General features: G+C 47.0%; 1 protein-coding gene across 3 annotated transcripts; it reads right to left on the reverse strand.

Moving 5' to 3' along the window:
* Window positions 1-715: 715 nt before the first annotated feature.
* Window positions 716-27,092, reverse strand: TMEM106A (transmembrane protein 106A). Of its 3 annotated transcripts, none has more exons than XM_060255909.1 (9): window positions 27,037-27,092; window positions 24,025-24,192; window positions 12,184-12,421; window positions 10,894-10,957; window positions 10,611-10,770; window positions 6,640-6,780; window positions 5,361-5,404; window positions 2,522-2,575; window positions 716-1,489 (listed from the first exon to the last, which is right to left on the reverse strand). In XM_060255909.1, the coding sequence occupies exons 3-9, from the start codon at window positions 12,410-12,412 to the stop codon at window positions 1,378-1,380; spliced, it is 804 nt and encodes a 267-aa protein (XP_060111892.1). In that variant the 5' UTR covers window positions 12,413-12,421; window positions 24,025-24,192; window positions 27,037-27,092; the 3' UTR covers window positions 716-1,377. The 3 variants fall into 3 exon arrangements, with proteins under 3 accessions (XP_060111892.1, XP_060111893.1, XP_060111891.1); XM_060255910.1 differs by lacking the exon at window positions 27,037-27,092 and adding an exon at window positions 25,356-25,548; XM_060255908.1 differs by lacking the exon at window positions 27,037-27,092 and adding an exon at window positions 25,240-25,374.
* Window positions 27,093-27,308: the final 216 nt, after the last annotated feature.

Below are 27,308 nucleotides of genomic sequence, written 5' to 3' on the forward strand. Positions count from 1 at the left end.
GACTGCCAGTAACCTCTTGCTTCTCTTCTGTTTTAGAGCATGGAGTACATCCAGCAGTGGTAGTGACCACAAGAGGTGGTCCTGACTTAGAAAGCGATCCACTTAGAAAGCGAGTGAGGCAAAAGAACTAAGCCCTGCCTTCCCTCCTGTCGAATAAAAGCTGCGCAGCACCACAGACCCTCCTCCCCTTCTGTCCAACGGGTTGCAGTCGCGTCTTGGCCTTTGCCAGACACCCCCTCTGCTGCAGACATTTGCCAGGTCTTTGAAGAGCCACCCTGTGCAAGCTCCTGCGCAGCCTCATGGGAGAATGTTCCTGTTCTCGTAGAGCTCCCTGCTAGCAGAGGAAGCAGCCTGGCCCTGTCCAAGAGAAACTGCCCTTGGCTAGCAAACCAGCGTGCCCTCTGCCCACAGCTCCACACAGCCTGGAACGGGCCTCGGCTGTAAGCATGCAACTGGATTGCCAGCAACTTCTTGCTTCTCTTCTTTTCTAGATTACGGAGTATGTCCAGCAGGGGTAGTGACCACAAGAGGCGGTCCTGACAGGCAAGCCTGGCCCAAAGGCAGTTTTTTGCCAAAAAAGAGGCTAAGACTAGAATGCTTTGGGTGCCCAGATCCTCATCCCTCCCCCTTTGGCACCAGGTCACCCTCTGCATGGGTTACTGTCCCTTGTCCGCAGTGTAGGTTTTGCCCCGCCCTCACTCTTAGAGAAATCTGATCAGGATAGGGGAGATTCTTTATTTTGGAAAACTTTTTTTTTTTAGAACTGTCCCTGGAATTCTGTCCTTCTCTCCCTAACTTAAAAATGAGAACATGGAGGCGTTTGCGGCTTCCTGAGCTTCTTCAGGGAGAGGACAGTCGATCTGGTGGCTCAGCAGAGGTGGGGGAGGGAGTGAGAAGAAGAGCTTGCTTCAGCAAACAAGGGAGTGCAAAGTCCAAAGATCCTCCCCACCACTGAAAATCATGTGCAGGTGGAAGAAACCTTCAGAGATCCCTCACCAGCCCTCCCAAGCAAGACCCAGGCTGGCGAGACCCTTTCACTAGTTTCTGCCTCCCAGAAACATTTGCAGGTCGAGGTGATCTGAGCAAGCCAGCTGGACAGTTTTTCTTTCACAAATCACACCACGAAATTCTGAGACTTCACCTTGGGTCCTCTGCCTTTTCTTACACTTTGGGTCCATTTCTGCTGCCCTCGATGTCCATAGACATTTCTGCTGCCCTCTTCCTTGGCAGTGGAACTGGCAATACAGAGCGTGCTCGCCTTCCCCACCTCAGACTCCACCCTTCACAGCAGGGACGGAAACGATGCTCCAGGGACATGGCATTGGCAGAGAGAGGCGGGGACCACCAAGGGCTCCTCCAGGGCCACTGCTGAGACCTCTAGGATCTGGACATCCCAGGGAGCGTGGCGTTGCCCCTGCAGTCCACGTACTGGTAGTTCTCGAAGGCCAGCTGCTCGGAGTGAGAGAGGTAGGAGCATGTCAGGGTCCCCCTAGAAGGAGGAGAAAAAACAGCTCTTGAGGCCATTTCACAGATGATTGTGAGACCCAACCAAAGGCCACCTGCCTTTCAGTCAAGGCTTGATTTGCCTTCAGCCCCAGCACTGGTTTGCTGAGTTCTAGAGAGCCTCTGAGCACGTACAGATTCCAGGACTTCCATCTGTGCAAAGATGGCTTCCCTCTACAGTGAACGGCCAGCCCCCAGCCAACCACAAGCTGATATTCCCAGGCAGAGATTTTGATCCCCAGCACCACTCCATTTAGCAAATGTGTCTGTCCCCATCGGACCCAGCCAGTTCCGATGTGAACAGAAACTGCTGTCAGAAGACTGGGCAGAATGAAATACGCCCAAGGGACAGAAGATGGAAGCAGCTCCAGGACCTGCCTTGCAGGCTTAGACTCTCCACCAAGGAAACAAAGAGCAGAGGGAGAGACAGTTTCCCAGGGTCACCTTGTGGGTGAACGAGAGAGAGGCAGAGGGTAGCCAAGAACCAAGGAAGGAAGACAGAGAGGCTGCCTGGTGGGTGGTGCTCTGGGTATTAGGCAAGGAGATGGGGGAAGGGTAGGAAGAAAGAACCAGATTGCCAGGAGACTTGGGGGGGCGGGATCCAGTAGCAGAAGAAGAAGAAGAAGACTGCAGATTTATATCCTGCCCTTCTCTCTGAATCAGAGACTCAGAGCGGCTTACAATCTCCTATATCTTCTCCCCCCACAACAGACACCCTGTGAGGTGGATGGGGCTGAGAGGGCTCTCACAGCAGCTGCCCTTTCAAGGACAACCTCTACCAGAGCTATGGCTGACCCAAGGCCATGCTAGCAGGTGCGAGCGGAGGAGCGGGGAATCACAGAGAGCTGTGATGGAGGCTGGGCATTGAGAGAAAGGCTTGAAGCAGTGGAAGTTGCCACAGAGAAGAAGGCTGCTGAAACAGGAAACAGCCACCACAGGAGAGGACTGCCTGCCATTCCCTGACAGGCAGTTGGGGACCCGTAGAAAAACTGCTGCAGAGAAAAAGGGGGGCACTTACTGTATGTGTAGAAGGACATTGTGAACCTTTATTCTGGACCATGTGCAGATATTGCTGTGGGAGAGAGGGGTGGATCCATTTACAGGCTGCAAACACTCAATACGACTGAGATGGCGCCAGCACACAAATGCAGCCCCTCCTAGAACACCAACTGCTCATCTTCGGCAGGGTGGGTGTGATGTGGGTAGATGCGAGCAGGGCTCAGCGGTGCCCTTCTCAGCCAGAGTTACTCTGAACTGAAACCTGAGGCTAACCCCAAGCCCACCTCTCCACCAAGGCAGCAAACCTCTCAGCACACTAACCCCACCCCCCCATTGCCTAGCAAAGGGAACGTACAGACAGCATCTCCACTCATCTACATGGGGAGGGTGGGCGGCGCAGGAAGAATCCTAGAATCACAGAGTTGGAAGGGGCCATGCAGGCCATCTAGCCTGCCCAATGCAGGATCCGCTGAGAGCATCCCTGACCAGCGTTCGTCCAGCTGCTGCTGAAAGAATGTCTGTGAAGGGGCGCTCCCCACCTCCCTTGGTAGCGGAGTGTGCTGCTGAACAACTCTTACTGTACCTTCCTGCCCTTAATTTAAGCCCATTATTGTGATTTCTCTCTTCTGCTGCCAACGGGAACAGCTCCCTGCCCTCCTCTAAGGGACAGTCCTTCAGATGCTTCAAGAGAACCATTCTGTCCCCACTCAGCCTCTTCTCCAGACTGAACACTGCCAAGTCCCTCAAGCCTTTTCTCCTAGGGCTAGGTCTTGGTCTCCAGGCCCCCAATCATCTGCCTCCCCTCTCCTCTGTGAGAGAGGATGTGTGTCATGAAACAGCTCCCCGCCCCACCCAAATCCTCTTGCCTATCCACTGGTGGGCTTTGCCTTGTAGGGACCGTGTAGTCCGTTCATGGTACAGCTACTGTGCCTCTTTAGCTGCCATGGGCTCATGCCCCCTGCCCTATCTCAGCCCCCTCAAAGAGACAGCAATTCACACGTTCAGCATTCTGGATGGGTGACAACAAGGCTTTGGCCAGGTCTCCAGAGCAACCACTGCTGCCCCCACAGGGCAGAGCGGCATGAGGAATGTGGACAGCTGAGCCTGAGAGGCTCTGGTAGTGCTGCAGCTGCTTCCATTCCTCAGTTTTCTTGCACTCCATGCGGTGGCTACATTAGCCTGGCACTGGGACTCACCATGGACGCCACCTGGAACAATGGGATCCTTGGATCACCCTTCTCAACTCTAACCTGCATCTGTTACATGCACTCCCTCCCTTCCATCTCCCCAACAAGGCCAATGAGGAAGAGAAGAAGAAGATGATATTGGATTTATATCCTGCCCTCCACTCCGAAGAGTCTCAGAGTGGCTCACAATCTCCTTTACCCTCCTCCCCCACAACAGACACCCTGTGAGGTAGATGAAGATATTGGATTTATATCCCGCCCTCCACTCCGAAGAGTCTCAGAGCGGCTCACAATCTCCTTTCCCTTCCTCCCCCACAAAAGACACCCTGTGAGGTAGATGAAGATATCGGATTTATATCCCGCCCTCCACTCCGAAGAGTCTCAGAGCGGCTCACAATCTCCTTTACCCTCCTCCCCCACAACAGACACCCTGTGAGGTAGATGAAGATATTGAATTTATATCCCGCCCTCCACTCCGAAGAGTCTCAGAGCGACTCACAGTCTCCTTTCCCTTCCTCCCCCACAACAGACACCCTGTGAGGTAGATGAAGATATCGGATTTATATCCCACCCTCCACTCTGAAGAGTCTCAGAGCGGCTCACAATCTCCTTTCCCTTCCTCCCCCACAACAGACACCCTGTGAGGTAGATGAAGATATTGGATTTATATCCCACCCTCCACTCTGAAGAGTCTCAGAGCGGCTCACAATCTCCTTTCCCTTCCTTCCCCACAACAGACACCCTGTGAGGTGGGTGGGGCTGAGAGGGCTCTCACAGCAGCTGCCCTTTCAAGGACAGACTCTCAGAGCGGCCTACAATCTCCTTTCCTTTCTTCCCCCACAACAGACACCCTGTGAGGTAGATGAAGATATTGGATTTATATCCCGCCCTCCACTCCGAAGAGTCTCAGAGCGGGTCACAATCTCCTTTACCTTCCTCCCCCACAACAGACACCCTGTGAGGTGGGTGGGGCTGGAGAGGGCTCTCACAGCAGCTGCCCTTTCAAGGACAACCTCTGCCGGAGCTATGGCTGACCCAAGGCCATTCCAGTAGGTGCAAGTGGAGGAGTGGGGAATCAAACCTGGTTCTCCCAGATAAGAGTCGACACACTTAACCACTACACCAAACTGGAAGAGGCCAGCTTTGGAGATGGCACATGCTGCTGCCAAACCTGAGGAAAAATAACATACCTCTCGCCTCCACTCTGTGTCCAAAGGTAACAGACAGTTTGCAATGTAGGACACAAAAACCCTTCAACAGTAAAAGAAGTATATCGCAGGCAACCAACGCAAACAGTCCTCTGTTGAAACCCAGCAATGTTTCTCTGAAATCTTCCTGAACCTCTGGACAAGAACAGTTTGCTGTGAAATTGTTATTCTGGAAGGCACTTTATGTTACCATAAGAGGGAGCAGCCCACAGCCTCCACATGGGATCCAGAACAAAAGCTTTTGCTTCCCAAACAATAAGCTGTCTCACATCTGGAAAAAGAGAATCAATTTCCTCCCTTAAACTATGCTTTCCAAAGGCGTCTAGAGCAGATATCGCAATGAGGTGGAGAACAGCCAGATAAAAGCAAGGAAAAGATAACCACTTTAAATCAGCATGCAGCCTTATTTTATATACCCCCTGTGATTTCACAGATGAAGAGCAGACCTTACATGCATACTTACTAAGTATTGTTGTCCAAAATTCTACTGCTGATGGTGTAAAGGATCTAGAAATAAAAACCAGAGAGAAAGAATATGGCTTATATGCAGTTGGTGTATTTCAGACACGCAATGAAGTTGAAAGAGTAGTAAATTCAGGATGGATGAAAGGAAATTTTTTTCTGCAGTGAGCAATTAAATAGCGGAATTCGCTGCTAGAGAATGGAGCGTTGGCCACAGGCATACACAGCTTTAAAAGGGGATTAGACAGATTCATGGAAGACATGTCTTATCAGTGGCTGCTTGCCACTAGTAACTGAGAGGAACCTCCGAATCCCAGAGCCAAGAGGCAATATCAGGGCAAGGCCTCAGCTTCTGTGTCCTGTTTATGGTCCAGAGGAACTGGCTGGCCACCATGTGAGATAGGATGCTGGACTAGACAGACCACTGGTATGATCCAGCAGGGCTCTTCTTATGTTCTTACTATACTAAAAAGGTAAAGGTGCAAGCACCAGTCATTTCCGACTCAGGTGATGTCACATCATGAGGTTCTCACAGCAGACTTTTTATGGGATGGTTTGCCATTGCCTTGCCCACTCATCTACATTCCCCGCCCCCCCCCCCCCCCAGCAAGCTGGGTACTCATTTTACTGACCTCGGAAGAATGGAAGGCTGAGTCAACCTTACGGCAGCTACCTGAACCCAGCTTCCGCTGGGATCGAACGCAGGTTGTGAGCAGACAGCTTGGATGTAGTACTGCAGCTTTACCACTCTGTGCCATGAGGCTCTTATTCTTACTATACTAGGATAAGCTTTACCTATTGGAACCTCCACATTTAGAGGGAGTCAGCCTCTGAACACCAGTGCCAGGAGACAACATCAGGATGCCCTGTAGTTGTCCTTCCAGAGGAACTGGCTGGCCACTGTGTGAGACAGGAGGCTGGACTGGACGGCCCCTCCCTGGTCTGACCCAGCAGGGCTCTTCTGATGTTCTTCTCAGGGGAAGGCCTCAGCCTCTTTGCCCCGTGGTTGGCCCTCCAGAGAAACTGGTTGGCTACTGTGTGAGACAGGAGGCCGAACTGGATGAACCCTCCCTGGTCTGATCCAGCAGGGCTCTTCTGATGTTCTTTCTTCTCAGGGAAAGGCCTCAGCCTCCCTGCCCTGTTGTTGGCCCTCCAGAGGAACTGATTGGCCAATATGTGAGACAGGAGGCTGGACTGGATGGACCCTCCCTGGTCTGACCCAGCAGGGCTCTTCTGATGTCCTTACAACCCCACTCAGCTTGGCTGCGCTCATTCCTTACCTGAGTACCTTGCAGGGGTGGAATGTCTAGGTGGGGCATCACCGTGTTCTTCCCAATCACCAGGGCATTGTGCAACACCTCGATGGCCAGCTGAGCCACACGCACCGTGTAGAAGTTGTTGTTTGTGACATTCAGCGTATTCTAGACAGAGACAGAAAGGCTGCGGCAAGGGGGACCCCCCCAAACACAAGCAACATATGGTCCAGCAGAGTCAGAGCTCACGGAGCATTCATCTATTAGGCAGATGCTTTTACATGAAAAGGGCTGCAGGACCTACCTTTCGGAAGGGGTGATGCTGCTCCCTTAAAAGGGTGCCCCTAAGACACAAGAGCACACGTGCATGGTGCGAATGTGGAGACCACGCAGGCTCAAGCACTGCAAAACCTGCTCCACAGACACTGGGGGACTGAGGGGGGCACATGGGAAAGGGGTGGCCTCAAGCTCCACAAAACCAGAACTGTCTCTGGAAAGCTGCTGCCTGCACATCAGTATGTCATTTCACTGGTAGATATCAGATATCTTTAAACTCCGCGGGATTACCTTTAAAAGAGCAGCTTCCCCCACAGCATTAATAAATATGGTCCTATCATAGTTTTATTAAGAACCTTTTTAAAACACTGAGAGATTGATGGCTTGATTATGGTTCTTGGGGACTTTGTTTTCCAGTTGTTCAGGACAGCAGGAACATTTTTTCTCCATTAGGCTGCAGGCAGGTCAGCTAATTGGGGTGGGTGGGGGAGGCAGGGAAATGCTTCATGCCCTAAATAGTTGCGAAGCCAAAAATCCTTTGCAGAGCCAAGATTAGAGGCCTTGGTGCATCACCTGGTGTAAAAATGCCACAACAAACGTCTTTTATATGTACAAATGCCTTTTGTATGTCCTTTCCCTTTTCTATTAATTTAGGTCCAAAACTGGGGCACGGTCCCAAAAGCGCATCATCCACATTTTAAATTATTATTTATTTATTTATTTTTTTACTATTTCGGGTAAGGGCAACAGCTCAATATTCTAGAAGGCTTGGGCAGTCTTTCAATTGTGCCTCCAATGGGAATCTCTTGGCATCCAGAGGCCTGGTCTAGTTCATTCCAGTGGGTTTTCTTAGTGAATCTACCATGGAAACAGCCAAATGAAAAAATAGAGGCAAGGGTGTTCCCCTGGTTACAAAAATTAGTTTATTAATCTTACAAAATGTCTGATTTGGAGAGCTACCAGATACTGCCTGTATAGTGGGGGTTTACCGCTGAACTATTTCATTATCTATTTCTGTAGCTAAAGTAAAACAAACTAAACAGCTCAGTTCCTTGCTAACAGATCAAGTCTGGTTAACCTTGCAACAAACCACAGCAACCCAAAACAAAACACTGATTTGGAAATCTGTTTGCTAACAAATATTACTATACATGGAGTAAACTGCAAAATACAACATTTGGCAATTCTAATCACCCTTTTATTACGACTGATGATCTGGATGAACCTTTGCATATTCTGAGCTCTACAGCAAGCCACTCTCTTGAGTCACCAATCACGAGCACCATTTTAAACTCCCCACATCGAGCAGTAAGAGAATGGCCCATCCTGGTCCCACAATAATATGTTGGGGCACTCTGTGAGAGCGCTGGGTATAACCATCAGCTATTCTGCCTCACACAAATGCCCCTTCTTGGGTCAGGCAGGGCTTGGAAATCCCAAGTGCAGCTAAAATCAAGGCAAGAATTCCAGGAAAGCAGAAAGTGCAGCCAAGAGAGTGGCTTTGGGGACCAGGCAACCAACTCTCTCACCAGCCTGGGTGGGGGCCATGTTCTCAACAGCCCAGCTGGAACAGAACACCAAGGTTCCCAGTTCTCCCCAATCTCATTTACTAGGGGATGCCTTGGCCACCTGCTCCTTTGTTCTGGAGGTCCAGGTGTAAACTGGAGCCAGCTCAAGGGGCTGTGAGGTCTCCTGGAAGATATTATCAACTTGTCCCTGGACACGGGGACCTTCTCAGGAGGGCTGAAGGTGGTGGTGGTTGCCCCACTCTTGAAAAGATTTAACCTAGATTCTATGGATCTTTCCAATTTCTGCCAAGTTTCTACCCTCCCGTTTCTGGTCAAGGTAACTGAGAGGGCAGTGGCTGACCAGCTCTAGAAATTTCTGGATGACACTTCAGTGCTGGATCCATCCCAACCCAGTTTCTTCCCTGGCCACAGGATGTCTCCGCAGGCAGCTTGGTCAATACTGCTGGATCTCACAGCAGTGTTTGACACGGTCAACTGCCACCTATTGACTCACTGCCTTGCTGACACTGGGATTCAGGGGGTACCCCTGCAATGGCTTACCTCATTTCTCCAAGGCTGGGGACAGAGGTGGCACTGAGAGGGTCAGTGTTCCCAAGGTACCCACTAGAATGTGGGATTCCCAAGAGGCCATTCTCTTTCCAGTGTTATTTAACATCTACAGGTGTCCCCCCCCCCTGCTCAGCTAATGTGGAGTTTCAATATGCCAAGGACACCCAGCTATTTCTGTTGATGCATGGCATACCCAGATGTCATTCTCGTGAATTTAGCCAGGGGGTTGGAGGCTGTCGGGTAGTTAAAGTAGAGTTGGCTAAAACAATCTGGGTAAGACTGAGGTGCTCTGGGTGGGTGAGGTGGGGAGCCAAGGTTGGGCTGCCAACTCCCAGCTCTTGCTGATGTGCTCCTACCACCAAGAGTCTACCACCTTCACCAGCTCCTACCGCCAGGAGTCTGGATGTGATCCTGGATGCCACTCTGCCCAGGTCATGAAAGTTGCCAGGCTGGCATTTCTCCAACTGCGCCAGGTAAGGCAACTGGCTGCCTACCAGTGTTCCCTCTAAGCTGAGTTAGCGTGAGCTAGCTTACGCATTTTTTGCCTCCAGCTCACACATTTTTGTCTTAACTCAGGAAGGATATCCCCAGAGCACACTAATTTTATGCAGGAGCTCACAACTTTAATGCCAGGAGCTCACAAAGTAGAATTTTCGCTCACGACGACTCTGCAGCTTAGAGGGAACATTGCTCTCTACCTGTCTTGTCCCAACCTAGCACGACAATCCATGCAATGGTCACCTCCAGGATAGATTACTGAAATTCACTCTACGTGGGCCTACCTTTGTGCCTGACCCAGAAGCTCCAGTTGACCCAGAATGCAGCCGCATGGGCCTTACAGGGACCCCTCAGACTGCACACATTCAACCAGTTCAACATTCAACATTAACCTTCAAGGCTCTTAGAGATCAGGGACCCACACACCTTTGGAGCCACCTCTCTGAGTATGCCCCTGGAAGTGGCACTATGCCCTAGCAACAAGAACCTACAGAGATTCAGCTATCCTCAATTAGGGTTAGGGCCGCCTTAGCCCTGGCCTTCGTCTGGTGGAACTCTCTGGCTGAGAACTTCTGCACCTTACAGGTTTTGCTTTCTTTTGGTTGAGGACAGCAACCGTCTGCAGCACTCATATCCCTGCCACCCAGGGGGCTGGTGGATATAAAATCTCCCTATCGTCTGGATATTATACTGATCTACTGTTGGATGTTTTTAGTATTTAAATGCTGCTTTGATTTTACAACCATTGTATGTCTCTGATATAAGCTGCCCTGAGCCCTATTCTTAATAATAATAATAAATTTTTATTTATACCCCGCCCTGCCCGCCGAAGCAGGCTCGGGGCGGCCAACGAATCGAATCGAATAAATAAATTCAGCCGCCACCCATTTGAAAGGCCCAGGTTCTTGTCCAGCAGCACAAAAAGCTCTGGGGACAAGGCCAGACATGGGAAGAGCACCTGCTCTCCACTGTGTAGCTACAGCTAACTTTGTGCACAGTTTGAAATTAGAAAGGTTTCTGGGACAGAGAGACATTTTCCTGGCATCTCTGAGCTCTTGCAAATCTGTTTACTGCTCTCCCCCCCGCCCCCTTATAAGGAGAGATACACACTCAACCCTTTCCCTGGCACTCTTGTCAGCCACTCACAGTCATGTTGAGGGTGATGGTGTAAGAGGAATTGTCGAAGGAGACAGAAGAGGCACTGAGCCCCGCTGGGACAACCGCAATGGAGCGTGGGAATAGGAAGTACATCATGAGACACGTCATCAGCAGGCACACAGCTACTGTGATGGTGACATACAGCTTCCTGCAAAAATCCGAGGCAGGCAGATGAGCTGGAGCTTTTGAGGGAGCCCCCCTCCACCCCCATCTCAATGGCAAGCAGGTGCCAGGGAGTACAAAAGCGAGGAGAACAGCCCCCACAACTTACGTCCGCCTGGGCTTCAGCCGCTGGTCCCCATATGGAATGAGGGCCACGAGCTGCTCTTCTTGCTCTGGGAAGAGAGGAGAGAGTCAGGGAAGGGCCTGTGAAAGCACAGCCGCAAGACCTTCACAGAGCAGAGCAGGGCAGGTCCCTGAAACGTCAACCACAGGCCTGCTGTTCTCCTAGCACAAGGGGAACAGCCAGCTCCTTGGAAAGCCTCTTGGGTAGGTATGTGGGGAGAAGCAGTAACCCTTCAGAGAAGGCCTAGAGCAGTTGGAGGCTTTTATTAGGGTTGCCAATCCCCAGGTGGGGGCAGGGGATCCCCTGGTTTGGAGACCCTCCCCCCGCGTCATTAGAAAGCGGGGGGAGGGGAGGGAAATGTCTGCTGGGAACTGTTATTCCCTATGGAGATTTATTCCCATAGAAAATCATGGAGAATTGATCCGCGGGTATCTGGGGCTCTGGGGGGGCTGTTTTTTGGGGTAGAGGCACCAAATTTTCAGTATAGCATCTAGTGCCTCTCCTCAAAATACCCCCCAAGTTTCAAAAAGATTGGACCAGGGGGTCCAATTCTATGAGCCCCAAAAGAAGGTGCCCCTTTCATGATTTCCTATGGAAGGAAGGAATTGAAAAGGTGTGCCGTCCCTTTAAATGTGATGGCCAGAACTCCCTTTGTAGCTCAATCATGCTTGCCACAGCCTTGATCTTTGCTCCATGCCTAATGTCTCCTGGCTCCACCCACAAAGTCCCCAGATATTTCTTGAATTGGACTTGGCAACCCTAGTTTTTATGCTGGCTGCTTCCAAACACCCACAAAGGAATCTGACCATTGTTGGGCTGACCTCTGTTAATCCAGAAAGGTAAATCAGGGGCCATCAAGACCAGCAATCCAATCCAAAACAGTTCATGAAGCCACTGTGGAATGCTCTGGACAACATGCAATTACTCTGAGACACTCTTGGCTAGAGGAAGATGCCAATGAATTTAAGGGAACGTAAGAGGCCATTCTGAGCATGAAAGGAAGCTGCATTTCCATCACTGCCTACCAGTTGCAGTAAGCTAAAAATGCTGCCTAGGCATTCAAAAAGAGAATGCCTCTGTTCACCCGAGGCAGGGGATGGATATTTCCAGCATTCCTTGCTTGTGAATTGCCCCTAAAGCAGATGGGAGGCCTTTGCCAACACACAGGATGAGACTTAGGTCTGACCAGCAGGGTGAGACATTCATTGTTGCAAACTACCATGGCAGAGCAGTGCTTAAGAGTTTGGCCAAAACAAGCCTGGAGGCAGCACCTACCTCGGGGAATTCGCCCGGTACCACAGCAGGTCGGGCAGGTGACAGAGCCTCGGCTGGCGATGCTGGCACAAGGCACACTGGAGACATCAGCAGTGTCTCCGCCATTGATGCTGGCATAGCAAGACTTTTCCTTTTCAGCGCACTTGCCCTTCTGCACAACTGGCTGGCCTTCTTCCACTGTGTCCTTCCAGAAAAGCAGATTCTGGAACCACGATGGGGAATCATCCATTGCTTGCTGCTGCAAGGAACAAAACGTGGGCAGGCATGAGGTGGAGGGGCTCATGGGTAACAAAAGGCAGTGTTGAAGTTTCAGCATGCCGCAAGTTCTGGGGCTTGTACTAGAGATTACAGGCCCCATTCCTGAGTGGCACACCCTCTTTCTTTTGTTTTAAACAATTTATTATACTGTAATATATTGTAATAACACTTATCACCTGTTATTAAAATTAATACATATACATTACATTTTCTCCACCCTCCCCCCCTTTTAGTGACCCCCGGCAGTGTATTTTAATTAAATTGCTAAAAAAAAAGGTAATCAGTTTATCTATTAAATAATCTTCATTTTAAAAAAAACATCATAAAGCAAAAAGGGAAAGGGAAAGAAAAAAAACCATAGTTTATAATTGTAATCCATCTTCATAGTAGTCCTTTAGTCATTATCAAAAGAAGGAGAAAAAAATTTATTCCAATAGTCTCACTTTTTTACTATAGTCCATTTAACGTTCCTTTAGAACTTAATCATTGTCAAAAATCACCAAATAACCTTTAACATTCCATTGTTTTTCAACGTATTTTTGAAATTTTCCCCATTCATTTTTAAACTTCTCTAAATCATGTTCTTTTAAGATTCTTGTAAGCTTGTCCATTTCACTCCAATGCATAACTTTTAAAGTCCATTCCCACTTTTCTGGTATTTTATCTTGCTTCCACATCTGTGCATATAATGTCCGAGCAGCTGAAAGCATTTACCAAATTATTGTTCTACCTTGTTTTGGAAATATTTCCATTTGTAATCCCAACAGAAAAATGTCTGGTGCCTTCTTAATATTATATCCCAAAATTTTTGAAATCTTTTGCTGAATCATTTGCCAAAATTGTTTTGCCTTTTCACTGTCAGACAGTGGAACTTCAAATCAACCAGACCTTGATGAACGAAGAAAGATTGGAACTGATACAGTGTTGCATACTAGAGTTTGTCTTAAGGAATTCTACATCAAAAGTTGCTATACAAAACCCCACATTTCTAAACATTGCTGGGTCGAGGTGCAAGGTTTCACACGGTCATTCCTTCTTATCTCATTGCTGTTGCCGCTTCACAGGGATGGCTGAACTGCCATCCCTGGAGGTGATCTTCAAAGGAAGGTGGCTTTTGTTAGTTCCAGGGAAAGGAATGTTCACACTAACTGTTAGTAACATTCTGGGCCTCTACTTTGATATGCAAGGGTTTTCCCAGGGTTAGTAGCATGGGTTAGAAAATGGAGTCGGTAAGGCTAAGCATTTCATCACAGTTATATTCCATTGTCTGACATTCACAAGTCCACCGCATATGGTAGAAAGATCCTTCTTGTTTTTTGCATTTCCAACATCTATCCGACACCTGATTGTTCATTTTTGCCAGTTTCTTGGGTGTCATATACCACCTATATAACATTTTGAAACAATTTTCTTTAATATTATAACATGTCGATATTTTCATAGAGTTCTTCCATAAGTATTCCCATGACTCCATCTGTATTTCCTTATTTATATTTATCGCCCATTTTATAATTTGAGATTTAACTACTTCATCTTCCATAGACCATTTCAATAATAGTTTATAAGTTCTTGAAATCAATTTTTAATTTTCATCAAACAGCATTCTCTCCAATTCTGTTTGTTTTTGTCTTATTCCATCATTCTTGACGTCCTGTTCAAGCAAACTCTTAATTTGTTGCAATTGAAACCAATTATATTTATATTGTAATTCTTCAGCTGATTTTAATTCCACCTTTCCTCCATGTATTTTTAAAAGCTGTTTATATGATAACCACTTTTCTTCTTTAGTATCTGAATACGATTTTATTACTTCTGTTGGCACAATCCAAAGCGGTTTCCTCTCATCCCCATATCTTTTATATTTTGACCAAATATTTAACAGATTGCTTCTTATATAATGATGTGGAAAAAAACAGTCCATCTTATTTTTCCCATAATACATGTAAGCGTGGCCAACCAAAGACATTTCCATGGCCTTCTAGTGCTAGTAATTTTCTATTTAGTAATGTCATCCATTCCTTAATCCACACCAGGCATACTGCATAATGATACAAATTCAAATTAGGCAGCTGAAATCCTCCCCTTTCTTTCGCATCAGTCAAGATTTTCATTTTAATTCTTGGTTTTTTCCCGGGCCATACAAAATCTGAAAGTTTGCTTTGCCATTTATTAAATTGCTTGTTATCTTTCACTATTGTAATTGTTTGGAACAGGAACATACTTCTCTTGATTGCAGAAATTCTGCCCAGCATAGACAAATTCAATTTATTCCATTTTATCAAATCTCCATCAATCTTATGCCAAAGCTTTTCATAATTATTTTTGTACAAGTCCAGATTTTTTGTTATTTCCACACCTAAATATTTTACTTTAGAAGTAACTTCACACTCTGTTAGCCTCTGTAGTTCTTCTTGTTTACTTTTTAACATATTTTTGCACAAAATTTTTGATTTTTCTGTTTATATAAAAGCCTGCCAATTCTCCATATTCTTGTATCTTACGAAGCAACAATGGTGTTACATGTGGGATTTTCATTTATAAACATTACATCATCTGCGAACGCTCTGTATTTATAAGAAAAACGTTTCAATTTCAGTCCCTCTATCTCTTTATCTTCTTGAATTTGTATTAGCAAAGCCTCTAAAGTCATTATAAATATCAATGGAGATAGAGGGCAACCTTGTCTTGTTCCTTTACTAATTATAATTTTTTCTGTCAAATCTGCATTTACACAGAGCCTTGCTTGTTGTTCAGTGTATATCGCCTTCACCATTTTTATAAAATCTTCTTCCAATCTCAGTTTCTCCATCACTGCAAACAAAGTCCCAATGCACATTGTCAAATGCTTTCTCTGCATCTGCAAAAAATAATTATACTTTTCCAGGATGTTTCTCATAATATTCAATAATATCTATAACTGTTCTGATATTATCTCTAATTTGCCTCCTGGGAAGAAATCCTGCTTGCTCTTCTTTAATAAAATTGTTCAAATGCTGTTTCAGGCGTTCTGCTAAAATTCTGCATTTACACAGAGCCTTGCTTGTTGTTCAGTGTATATCGCCTTCACCATTTTTATAAAATCTTCTTCCAATCTCAGTTTCTCCATCACTGCAAACAAAGTCCCAATGCACATTGTCAAATGCTTTCTCTGCATCTGCAAAAAATAATTATACTTTTCCAGGATGTTTCTCATAATATTCAATAATATCTATAACTGTTCTGATATTATCTCTAATTTGCCTCCTGGGAAGAAATCCTGCTTGCTCTTCTTTAATAAAATTGTTCAAATGCTGTTTCAGGCGTTCTGCTAAAATTCTGGCATATATTTTATAATCATTGTTAAGTAATGAAATTGGTCTATAGTTTTTTACATTCATAGCGTCTCTGTCTTCTTCTGGTATCAACGAAATTACTGCTTCTTTCCACGTATTAGGGATTTTCCCATCTATTCTTATAATATTCATCAATTTCGGAAGTTTTGGTAATAATGCCTCCACGAGGACTTTATAAAATTTTTTCCATAAAACCATCTGGACCAGGTGCTTTTCCTATCTTCATTGAATTAATCACCGCCTCTGTTTTTTCTTTTTCGATTGGTTCATTCAATACCTTCTCCATATTTTCTGTTAAGGGATTTATCTTAATTTTCTGTAGATACGCATCAATTTTTTTTCTATCCACCTTTTGACTTTTAAATAGCTTGGCATAGTATTTATAAAATTCTCTTTTAATTCCTTCCTGATCAACAATGTCTTTTCCTCCTGATACAATTTTATTAATGACTTTATTATCCCTTTTTTTCTTCATTTGCCATGCCAAGTATTTTCCAGGTTTATTCACTCCTTCAAAAGATTTCTGTTGAAGTCTTTTTAAGTTCCATTCCACTTCTTTATTCAACAAATGTCTCAATTGGCTTTGTAATATTGTAATCTCCCTTATAATTTTCTTTTTCCCAGGTGGTTTTTTAAGCTCCTTCTCTTTTATTCCAATTTCTTTCTGAATGTCCATCAATTGCTTATTTTTGGCTCTTTTCTCTTTATTATTCAATGTAATTAAAATGCCCCTCATTACCGCTTTATAGGCATCCCATACAATTTGAAATTGAGTGTCTTCTTTTTCATTTATTTGAAAGAAGAATTTAGTCTCCTTCTCCAGAGACACCACTATCTCCTGCTTCTGTAGCAAATCTTCATTTATCCGCCATTTCACAGATGTTGCAGACCACATTATTGGATTGTGGTCTGCCCCTATTTTAGGAAGTATCTCTATTTTCTTTGTTAATATTCCAAGATCTTTTGTAATCCATAACATATCAATTCTCGAGAAAGAATTATGCCTTGCTGAAAAGAAAGTATAATCACGTTCTTTGGGGTTAAATTCCCTCCAAATGTCTTCCAAACTCTTGTTTTATCAAATCAAAAAATGACTTTGGTAGCATCCCTTCATTATTTTTTTCCCCAGACATGTCCAAAATATTTTTAACTTTTCCATTAGTCTCCCATTATCATAATTTGCTCATACACCACTTGGTCTAATTGTTGCATAATGTCTTTAAAAAAGAAGTCTTTTGCTCCATTTGGGGCATACACTCCCAATGACAAAGTTCTTTTGTAATTCAACGTCACTTCCACTGCAATATATCTGCCATTATCGTCTTTAAAAATCAATTTTGGGTCTAATTCTTGTTTAATATAAAAAACCACGCCCCTTTTTTTCTCCTTGGCCAATGAACAAAATTCTATACCAAGTTGTTCCATAAAAATTTGTAATCCATTTGCTTTATATGTACTTCTTGTAGACAAATTATATTACATTTTTGTTTCCCAATCCAATGAAAGGTTGCCCTTCTTTTTTGTGGTGAATTTAGTCCATTTACATTCCAAGATATTAATTTGCAATCCATAATGATTTTTTATTCTTAATCTGTTCCTCCAAATTCTTTATGATCCCCCAAGACCTTTTGTCATTTCCTGAGTGCTTGTAATTGTGAATCTCTTTCCTTTATATTCAAAACTTAAACCCTCTGGAAGTATCCATCTGTATCTCATCTCATTTTCTCTCAGCTTTTCTGTCAATTTTTTATACAATTTCCTGTCATTGATGACTTTTCTTGGCAATTCTTTCATGATTCCTACACTGCTGCCATCCACCTCCAATGTTTTTTTCAAATTGTTTGCTCAAAATCTTTCCAACCATTTCTCTTGTCACAAATCTTACTACCACATCTCTTGGTAATTTGTTTTTTCTGGCATAGTCCGAATTTACGCTATAAATGTAGCCATAAAAATAGTGGGTTTCATCTGGGTCTTCATCCAAAAATTCAGCAATGATTTTTATAATATATGTCCTTAAATCAGTCTCAGCAGATTCAGGCACCCCTCTCAACCGTATCTGATTTTCCATTAGTTTACAATCTTGTAGTACTGCTTTCTCCTGCATTTTTTGTATAGTGGAATCCACTGTGTCTATTCTTAAATCTTGGCCTTTCACCTTTTCTTCCACCTCCTGAACTTTCTTTAATGCTGCTTGAGAATCCTTTCTGAGATCTTCAATTTCTTTTTTAATTTCTTTTTTGACTTCTTCTGCACTGGATTCAATGCCTTTTTTTTATTTCCTTCTTACTTTCTGTTAATGACTCCTTTATTATTTTTACCAGTCTTGCCTCCATAGCATCCATTGCCTCCTGCCATTTAGCCATTTTTGCTTCTTCAAGTGACCCAGCCCTCGTTTGAATCTGCTTTGCTCCTGGTTTTTGCGCAGACATCACTGCCTGCCCATTGCTTAAATAGGCTCCAAAGCTGACCTCACAAATTCAATGTTCAATCACACAGTCTCGTAGATTTATTTATTTATTTATTCCGTAACTTATATCCCGCCCTTCCCACAAGTGGCTCAGGGCGGCTTACAACAAATAATAAAACAATAAAATCGGAACAAATTAATACATTTAAATTCAAACATTTAAAACCTAAAAACCTTAAAATTTTACATTTTACATTAAAACTGTGCAGTATAATCACAAAAATCTAAGATCTAGAAAGCTACATTTGTCTAGTCAGGCGTAGGCTAACCGGAAGAGGGTCGTCTTACAGGCCCTGCGGAACTGAGTAAGATCCCGCAGGGCCCTCACCTCTTCCGGTAGCTGGTTCCACCACATAGGGGCCGTTGTGGAAAAGGCCCTGTCCCTAGTTATTTTGAGGCGCACTTCCTTGGGCCCGGGGATGGTGAGAAGATTTTGAGTCCCAGACCTCAGTACTCTCTGGGGAACGTGTGGGGAGAGACGGTCCCTCAGGTAGGCAGGTCCCAGGCCATATAGGGCTTTAAAGGTAATGACCAGCACCTTGTACCGGACTCGGTATATTATTGGAAGCCAGTGCAGAGCCCGAAGACCCGGCCGAATGTGCCCCCATCTTGGGAGGCCCAATAACAGCCGGGCCGCGGCATTCTGCACCAGCTGCAATTTCCGGGTCCGGCACAGGGGCAGCCCCATGTAGAGGGCATTGCAGTAATCCAACCTCGAGGTGACCGTAGCATGGATCACTGTTGCTAGGTTGTCGGGGTCCAGGAAGGGGGCCAACTGCCTTGCCCGTCTAAGATGAAAAAACGCGGACTTGGCAGTGGTCGCTATCTGGGCCTCCATATTTAGGGACGGCTCCAGCAGCACCCCCAGGCTTTTGACCCTGTCCGCCGGCCTCAGCGGGACACCGCCAAAAGCTGGCAGGGGGATTTCCCCCCCCGGCCCCCGACGGCCCAAACAAAGGACCTCTGTCTTCGCAGGATTCAATGTCAGTCCACTTGGGATTGGAGCATGCCCTTTTATATGAGCCTAAAATCGCCGTTCCCTGAGGCTCCTAAGTCCAAATATTAATTTTTTAAAGTTTTTATTTCTTCAAAACGGCGTCCACGGCTTTTCTGTCCCTTTTAAAAAGTTTTTCCTTTTTTCTCCTGGACTGCACCAAAATTGATTCAAAACATATAATCCAATAGATTTCACCTTTTAATGATGATATCTGCCGGCTCCACTATTTTTTAAAGTCCCCTTTCCTTTTAATTAATTTTTAAAATTTTGACCTCCTTTTAATGGCCACCAGTACTTCTCTACGATTTAAAGTCCTAGAGAGGGCTGGGAGGCTTGCAGTTTTCGCTTCTCTTAATGGCTACTTCCTTCCTCTCTTGCCACGAAGTCTCGTTTTCAATGGTTAAGAAGTCTCACATTGTTTCTGTGACGTTGACACACTCCCTTTCTTTCTGGTTCCCTGTTACCAGAACTTTTTCTCCCATTAGTACCATCCATTTCTGTGCTCTAAGAGCTGTGAAACACTCACCTCTTTGGCCTGGCACCCACAACTGGATCTTCCTCTATCTTTAACCATGGCAATAGGATACAAGCCTGAGGGCTATTTTTTAAAACACAGCTTGCTGTTTGGGGTGTGGACACACACACCTCAGATTCTTGCCTCTAGCCAAACAGGTTTGTGCATTGTTTCTTACTTACTTAAATGATGCTACTCAGAACCTATAGATTTTGAGTAGCGCCACATTAGATGCCTCATAAAGCAGGGTGAACTATCATCTTAAAATCATTTTCTATGTGCTATAACGTATGAAAAAAAAATTACAACAGCCAAAGTAACCTCTGAATCCACCCCACCCCAAAATCTCCCAAACTCTCTCACTGATGTGATGGAATAGTCCACAAACCTCTCACACTTGAGAAAAAGGGACATTCCAGTAAACAATGTGTCAATGTTATCAATTTCCCCAACAACACATAAGCGTAGCCTTTCTGAATAGGACACCTTTGTATAGCAACCATTCATTACTTGTGATGGTGTGGAATTCAACTCAGCAAGCATAAAAACTCTCCTACCCTGGGGCACAGTTATTATTAGTTTTTTTATTATTAGTTTATTATTATTATAATAGAAGTGCTTCATGTACAGTGGGAACTCCTGGAACAGGACAATCCTAAGTGGGAGAGCAAACTCTGTGTGCTCTAAAATGAGTGTTTAGAAAATCCACTCATTCTGTGCTGTCTTCGTTGCCATCTCATAAATTACCTACAAGACGTCTCGGGCCCTCCACCACACTCTCTCTAGTTGTCTCAGCTCCCATTTCATCCGCCTCAGCTCTGAGGAATACCAAGGAGCCAAGTTGGTACAGGGGTGGAGAGAGCGCCAGGGAGCGACCACATTGATGGCTTCAGAAAGGCGGCCATGCCAGTCTTCCACCAGCTCATCCAATGAGTCGCCAGGGGGAATTGGATCCTGCAGAGCCTCCTGGAACCTACTAGGGTCCATTTGGCTCTGCGGGCGAGCATAAATCCACTCGCTGCCTAAACAGAGAGGGTTAGGTGTGCATAATTGGGCCTTCGGGACAAAGTGGTCTGGCCATGGCACAACATCTGTGGTAATACACTCCACTCCAATTCCCAAGACAAAGATCTAGTGTGTGACCTGCTTGATGTGTGGGAGCCAAAACAACTTGGGAGAGCCCAATACCGCCGTGGAGGACACCAGGTCTTTAGCCTGAGAAGCCACATCCTCGACACGGACACTGAAGTCTCCCAGAACCAACAGTCTGGGATACTCCAGTGCCCAGGTGGATATAGCCTCCATCAGGCCAGGCAGGACACTGGCACACACCAGCCATATGGCCAAGCTCTCCTCAGCACCCCACACCATAAATTCAGGGCCAGCCATCCATGTCTCAGGGATTGCCCTGAAGGAGAAAGTCACCATTAGGCAGCTTCATATGTCCATACTTTCCAATATCACAATACAAATACATAACGGAAGCATACAAACCACCTTATACCCAAAACCTAGTGATTTGCCAAGCATGCAACATCCTGAACATACCAAAGGATCCATTGTCTCAGCCAAGCTCTACACTTCAGCCATACCTGTTCCAATCTCTCAGACAGAAGATTCTCACCTGCAGGTTCTTGGAATTACAACGCCCACCTTATGTAGTAAGGAAACACACCAACAAAGCCCAAATGATACCAAGAGATAACTGTAGAAATGATCACTCGACACGTGTATTGGGGAAGGAAAAAGCTTGCTCTCTGTGCAAGTTTCCTTTCTTTATCTGCTCAAGTTGCACCAAGGTTACACAGGCCTACAGCATAGCAAAGCCTGACAGGAAACATCTGCCTGGTACACGGAAGTTATGTCTGTTCAGTCTACAGAGAATAATACAATCTAGCCAGAAATAGGCTAGCTGACTGGATAAAACAGGGATGTGGTTAAACATGAGTGTGAGCAGCTTGTGCTGTTTGCGTTCTCAGACTTATGTGGGGGTATGGGTTCAGGTGGCATGCCAAGCGTGTGATCCCCACAGAGAACCTGATATAAGATAGGCCCAAACAACACAACACGTTGTTGCTGCTGGTCAGATACAGCTCTCAGCTCAACCCTGATGAACACATCATTAATGACCTATCACCTATGCTAGACCATGATGCTCTTCTCTCACAGGCATTGGAAGGCAAAGCTTTTCTAGCCCACAGAAGAAGATAGAAGAAGAAGATATTGGATTTATATCCTGCCCTCCACTCCGAAGAGTCTCAGAGCAGCTCACAATCTCCTTTCCCTTCCTCCCCCACAACAGACACCCTGTGAGGTAGATGAAGATATTGGATTTATATCCCGCCCTCCACTCCAAAGAGTCTCAGAGCGGCTCACCATCTCCTTTCCCTTCCTCCCCCACAACAGACACTCTGTGAGGTAGATGAAGATATTGGATTTATATCCCACCCTCCACTCCGAAGAGTCTCAGAGCGGCTCTCAATCTCCTTTCCCTTCCTCCCCCCCACAACAGACACCCTGTGAGGTAGATGAAGATATTGGATTTATATCCCGCCCTCCACTCCGAAGAGTCTCAGAGCGGCTCACAATCTCCTTTCCCTTCCTCCCCCACAACAGACACCCTGTGAGGTAGATGAAGATATTGGATTTATATCCCGCCCTCCACTCCGAAGAGTCTCAGAGCGGCTCACAATCTCCTTTCCCTTCCTCCCCCACAACAGACACCCTGTGAGGTAGATGAAGATATTGGATTTATATCCTGCCCTCCACTCCGAAGAGTCTCAGAGCAGCTCACAATCTCCTTTCCCTTCCTCCCCCCACAACAGACACCCTGTGAGGTAGATGAAGATATTGGATTTATATCCCGCCCTCCACTCCAAAGAGTCTCAGAGCAGCTCACAATCTCCTTTCCCTTCCTCCCCCACAACAGACACCTTGTGAGGTAGATGAAGATATTGGATTTATATCCCGCCCTCCACTCCAAAGAGTCTCAGAGCGGCTCACAATCTCCTTTCTCTTCCTCCCCCACAACAGACACCCTGTGAGGTAGATGAAGATACTGGATTTATATCTCGCCCTCCACTCCGAAGAGTCTCAGAGCGGCTCACAATCTCCTTTCCCTTCCTCCCCCACAACAGACACCCTGTGAGGTGGGTGGGGCTGGAGAGGGCTCTCCCAGCAGCTGCCCTTTCAAGGACAACCTCTGCCAGAGCTATGGCTGACCCAAGGCCATGCTAGCAGGTGCAAGTGGAGGAGTGGGGAATCAAACCCGGTTCTCCCAGATAAGAGTCCGCACACTTAACCACTACACCAAACTGGCTCACAGGCAGCCTCCTAGCCATAAACAAATTCTCAACCATAGCAACACCCTCCTTAACAAAGATACAGACTCTGGGACCAGGGCCTGAGGCAAACCAAGATGCCAACTCTGTCCCCAAATCCACTCTGACAACACAATCCTATCAATAAATATAGCGCTAAACAACAATTAGCAACATCAACGCACATCTTGGGCTTTTTGTTGATTTTAAATTCTGTTATTTATGACTTTTACTGTATATTTTGTTTAAAAACTTACATGTTGTTTTTAATTGTTGTTAGCCGCCCCAAGTCCATTAGGGACGGTGGGATATAAATATGATAAAATAAATAACTGGTCCTAGCAGCACCGACCATACCCTCTCAGGTTCGTTCACTTGTTCATCTTCCACTGTTACATGTGCCACCTAATGTCAAAAAGTCTAACATTCAAACACTAGTGGGAGAACATTTTAATTTTTTAAGGACCTAGCATAGTAATGCCTCTGGTCCAGTCCCAGCCCTGCCCCCCCCCCCTTTCCAGGAAATTGTATCTCTTGTCTTGTATGGAAATTGTATGCTCTTGTGCAGAGTACCCGTACTCGGGCTTTCTCCGTCGTAGCTCCACACTTATGGAACCAGCTCCCGGAGGAAGTGCGGGCCCTGCGGGACTCTGACCGATTCCGCAGGGCCTGCAAGACCATCCTCTTTGGTGAAGCCTTCACCGACTAAAAACTGAGAGACTGCTTAAATGATTTGTCATCTGTCGGAATAGCACCAAGATGTTAATTTTATTGTTTTACTGTTTTTAGAATTTTAATTAATTGCTACCTACTGTTTAAATTATTGTATAATCTGTTATACTGATTGATGCTGTTAGCCGCCCTGAGCCTGGCTCGGTGGGGAGGGCGGGATATAAATAAAATGTATTTAAGATCTGTCCTAAGGCATCTGAAGCAGGAATTGCACCCACCTGATGTACAGCAAGACAGGATCACTTCCAGAAGTTCCTGCCAAAGTCAAGCATCAGAAGGAAATGGCTAAAATATACCAACTGCACAGTGCTGGTCTCCTCCCAAGCAGTATTGCACATTCACACTTCCAATTCTTTGCATTGCATTTAAGGCAACTTAGGACTGTCCTGTAATGCGGGAAAATGAGAAAACGGGTGGGGTGGAGGTTAGGAGTGAGTCCTGGTTGGCTCCCCCCCCCATTAGGATAGTATCTAGAACTCGTGTACTCCAACACACTCTACAGGACAAGGGGTGAAGGGAAAATGCTAGGCTTCCCAATCCCCAGGTCCCAGTGGGGGATTCCCCGGTTTTACAGGCTTCCCCCCTCCCCCAGCCAGCTGGCCAGTGGGGAAGCCCCGCCCCCACAGCCATTATGCACCTCCAGGAACAATTCCCATAGGGAATGATGGGGAATTGATCTGCGGGTATCGGGGGCTCTGGGGGGGGCTGTTTTTTGAGGAAGAGGCGCCAAATTTTCTGTATAGCATCTAGTGCCTCTCCCCAAAATACCTCCCAAGTTTCGAAAGGATTGGACCAGGGGGTCCAATTCTATGAGCCCCAAAAGAAGGTGCCCCTATCCTTCATTATTTCCTATGAAAGGAAGGCATTGAAAAGGTGTGCCGTCCCTTTAAATGTGATGGCCGGAACTCCCTTTGAAGTTCAATTATGCTTGTCACAGCCTTGATCTTGGCTCCACCCCCAAAGTCTCCTGGCCCCACCCCCAAAGTCCCCAGCTATTTCTTGCATTGGACTTGGCAACCCTAGAAATGCCCTTTTTGCTCCGATGGGTCCACAAGGTCCCCCTTTAGGAAGCTTCAGGTGGCTCTCTGGGGGGGGGGGGGGCGGGGTTGGTGTGAAGCGCCAGAGCAAAGTTTGAGCCCAGAGGGGCCCCTGGAAGAGGAGCCCAATTTCATTCTGGGTAAAGGTCCAAAAGGGGAAGGAAGGCTGAGCCTGGCCAAACACCAGCCGTCTGCGGTGACGTCGCCTTCAGCGCCGACACTCCCCCCCCCCCCCCCGCAAGCTCTCTTAGCCCCAGAAGGGCGACCTGGCGGCTCTCGCTCGACGGGGCCGCCAAATGGAGAAGCTGCACGAGCCTCGGCCGCCACTTAGCAGCAGCAGCCCTTCTGGGCAGAGCAGCCCCTTCCCCTCCCTCCAGCCCGCCTGCAGCTGCCTGCCTCGGGAAAGCTGCCAAAGGCTCGGCCCCCTGCCCAACCGACGGCAGGCAGGCAGGCAAGAAGCGCCAAGGCGGCGGCGACGGGGCTCCCGGCCTCCTCCTCCCTCCCGGGGCTACCTGCGGCGCAGCGTCTTCCGGAGAGCGAGCCCGGCCCGGCCCGACGGGGGGGGATTCCCGAGGGCGCGGCCGCAGGGCTGCACGCGCCGATTGGCTGGCCGGCGGAGAGGCGCAGCGGCCACGGGCCGAGGAGGAGGAGGGATTCCAGCCGCTGCTGGCGCTTCTGCCCTCGCCCTCCGACGGCTTGGCCGCCTCCCCCTGCCCTACCCCGGGCTCTGAGCGGGCTCGCTCACCAGTAGGGTTGCCAAGTCCAATGCAAGAAATAGCTGGGGGCTTTGGGGGTGGAGCCAGGGGACTTTGGGGGTGGGGCCAGGAGACGTTAGGGGTGGAGCCAAGATCAAGGCTGTGACAAGCAGCATTGAACTCCAAAGGGACTTCTGGCCCCCACGTGGAAAGGGACTGCACACCTTTTCAATGCCTTCCTTTCATAGGAAATAATGAAGGACAGGGGCACCTTCTTTGGGGGCTCATAGAATTGGACCCCCTGGTCCAATCGTTTTGAAACTTGGGGGGTATTTTGGGCACTAAACGCTGTACTGAAAATGTGGTGCCTCTACCCCAAAAGACAGCCCCCCCAGAGCCCCAGATACCGCGGATCAATTCTCCATGATTTTCTATGGGAATAAATCTCCATAGGGAATAACAGAGTTCCCAGCAGACATTTCCCTCCCCTCCCCCCCCCCGCTTTCTGAGGACCCTGAAGCAGGGGGAGAGTCTCCAAACCATCCCCTGTCCCCACCTGGTGATTGGCAACCCTGCTCAGGAGCCCAGCCTGGGAGGGGGGGAAGGGAGAGAGAGAGAGAGGATCCCGGCAACCCCCCCCCCCCCACACACATCAGCCTCCCAGGAAGAAAGACCTGCCCAGACAGCTGCCATTCTTCCTCCCCCTCGGGGCTCAGCACAGGAGCAAATGCAGATGTGTCCAACCTCATTAACTGGAAAGGCCCTGTCTGGCAAGCCAAGGAAGCTATAAGAAAGTAAAGAGGCTTCTTGTAAAAAGTGGAAGGTTGTGCATGGTGATTCTATACTCCGATGTTTCTAAATTACTCTTACTTGCTTTATTGTATCAGAAACATCTTCTAAATAAAATGGTTTCTATTAAAAAAATAATAATAAAAAGTGGAAGGTCACCCCAATGAATGGAACAGGAGAGACCACGGGCTCTGGCAGAAGAAGTGGACATCCAAAGAGGAGTAGGCGTTGCCAAGTCCAATTCAAGAAATATCTGGGGACTTTGGGGGCGGAACCAGGAACAAGGGGGTGACAAGCATAATTGAACTCCAAGGGAGTTCTGGCCATCACATTTTAAAGGACAGAACACCTTTTTAGATGCCTTCCTTCCTTCCATAGGAAATAATGAAGGATAGAGGCACCATCTTTTGGGGCTCATAGAATTGGACCCCCTGGTCCAATCCTTTTGAAACTTGGGGGGTATTTTGGGGAGAGGCACTAGATCCTATACTAAAAATTTGGTGCCTCTACCTCAAAAAACAGCCCCCCCCAGAGCCCCCAACACCCACGGATCCATTCCCCATTATTCCCTATGGGAATCGTTCTCCAAAGGGAACAATAGAGTGCCCAGTAGACATTTCCCTCCCCCCCATGCTTTCTAAAGCGGGGGAGGGCCTCCAAACCAGGGGATCCCCTGCCCCCTCCCTCTCGCTCACACACAAATACTTACTGGGTCTTCTTCCTGCAGAATTTTACTTGATCTGAAAACGAAAGCAAAACAAAGGGAGGGGCCCTTCTCCGAAGCCCTTCCTCTTTCTTTCTCAGCCTTAAAGGCACATATTTTAAAAAGGGACCTGCAGGAGCTCTAAAACTACATGGTGATTGTGGGGAGCCGGCTTACCCCGCAGGCCAGCTGGCTGGGGGCAGGGAGAAGCCTGAAAAAACGGGGGATCTCCTGCTGGGACCTGGGGATTGGGAAGCCTAATGAGAGAATTTGAGGAA

This window comes from Heteronotia binoei, chromosome 15 (assembly GCF_032191835.1).
Source record: "Heteronotia binoei isolate CCM8104 ecotype False Entrance Well chromosome 15, APGP_CSIRO_Hbin_v1, whole genome shotgun sequence".
NCBI classification, from domain to species: Eukaryota; Metazoa; Chordata; class Lepidosauria; order Squamata; family Gekkonidae; genus Heteronotia; species Heteronotia binoei.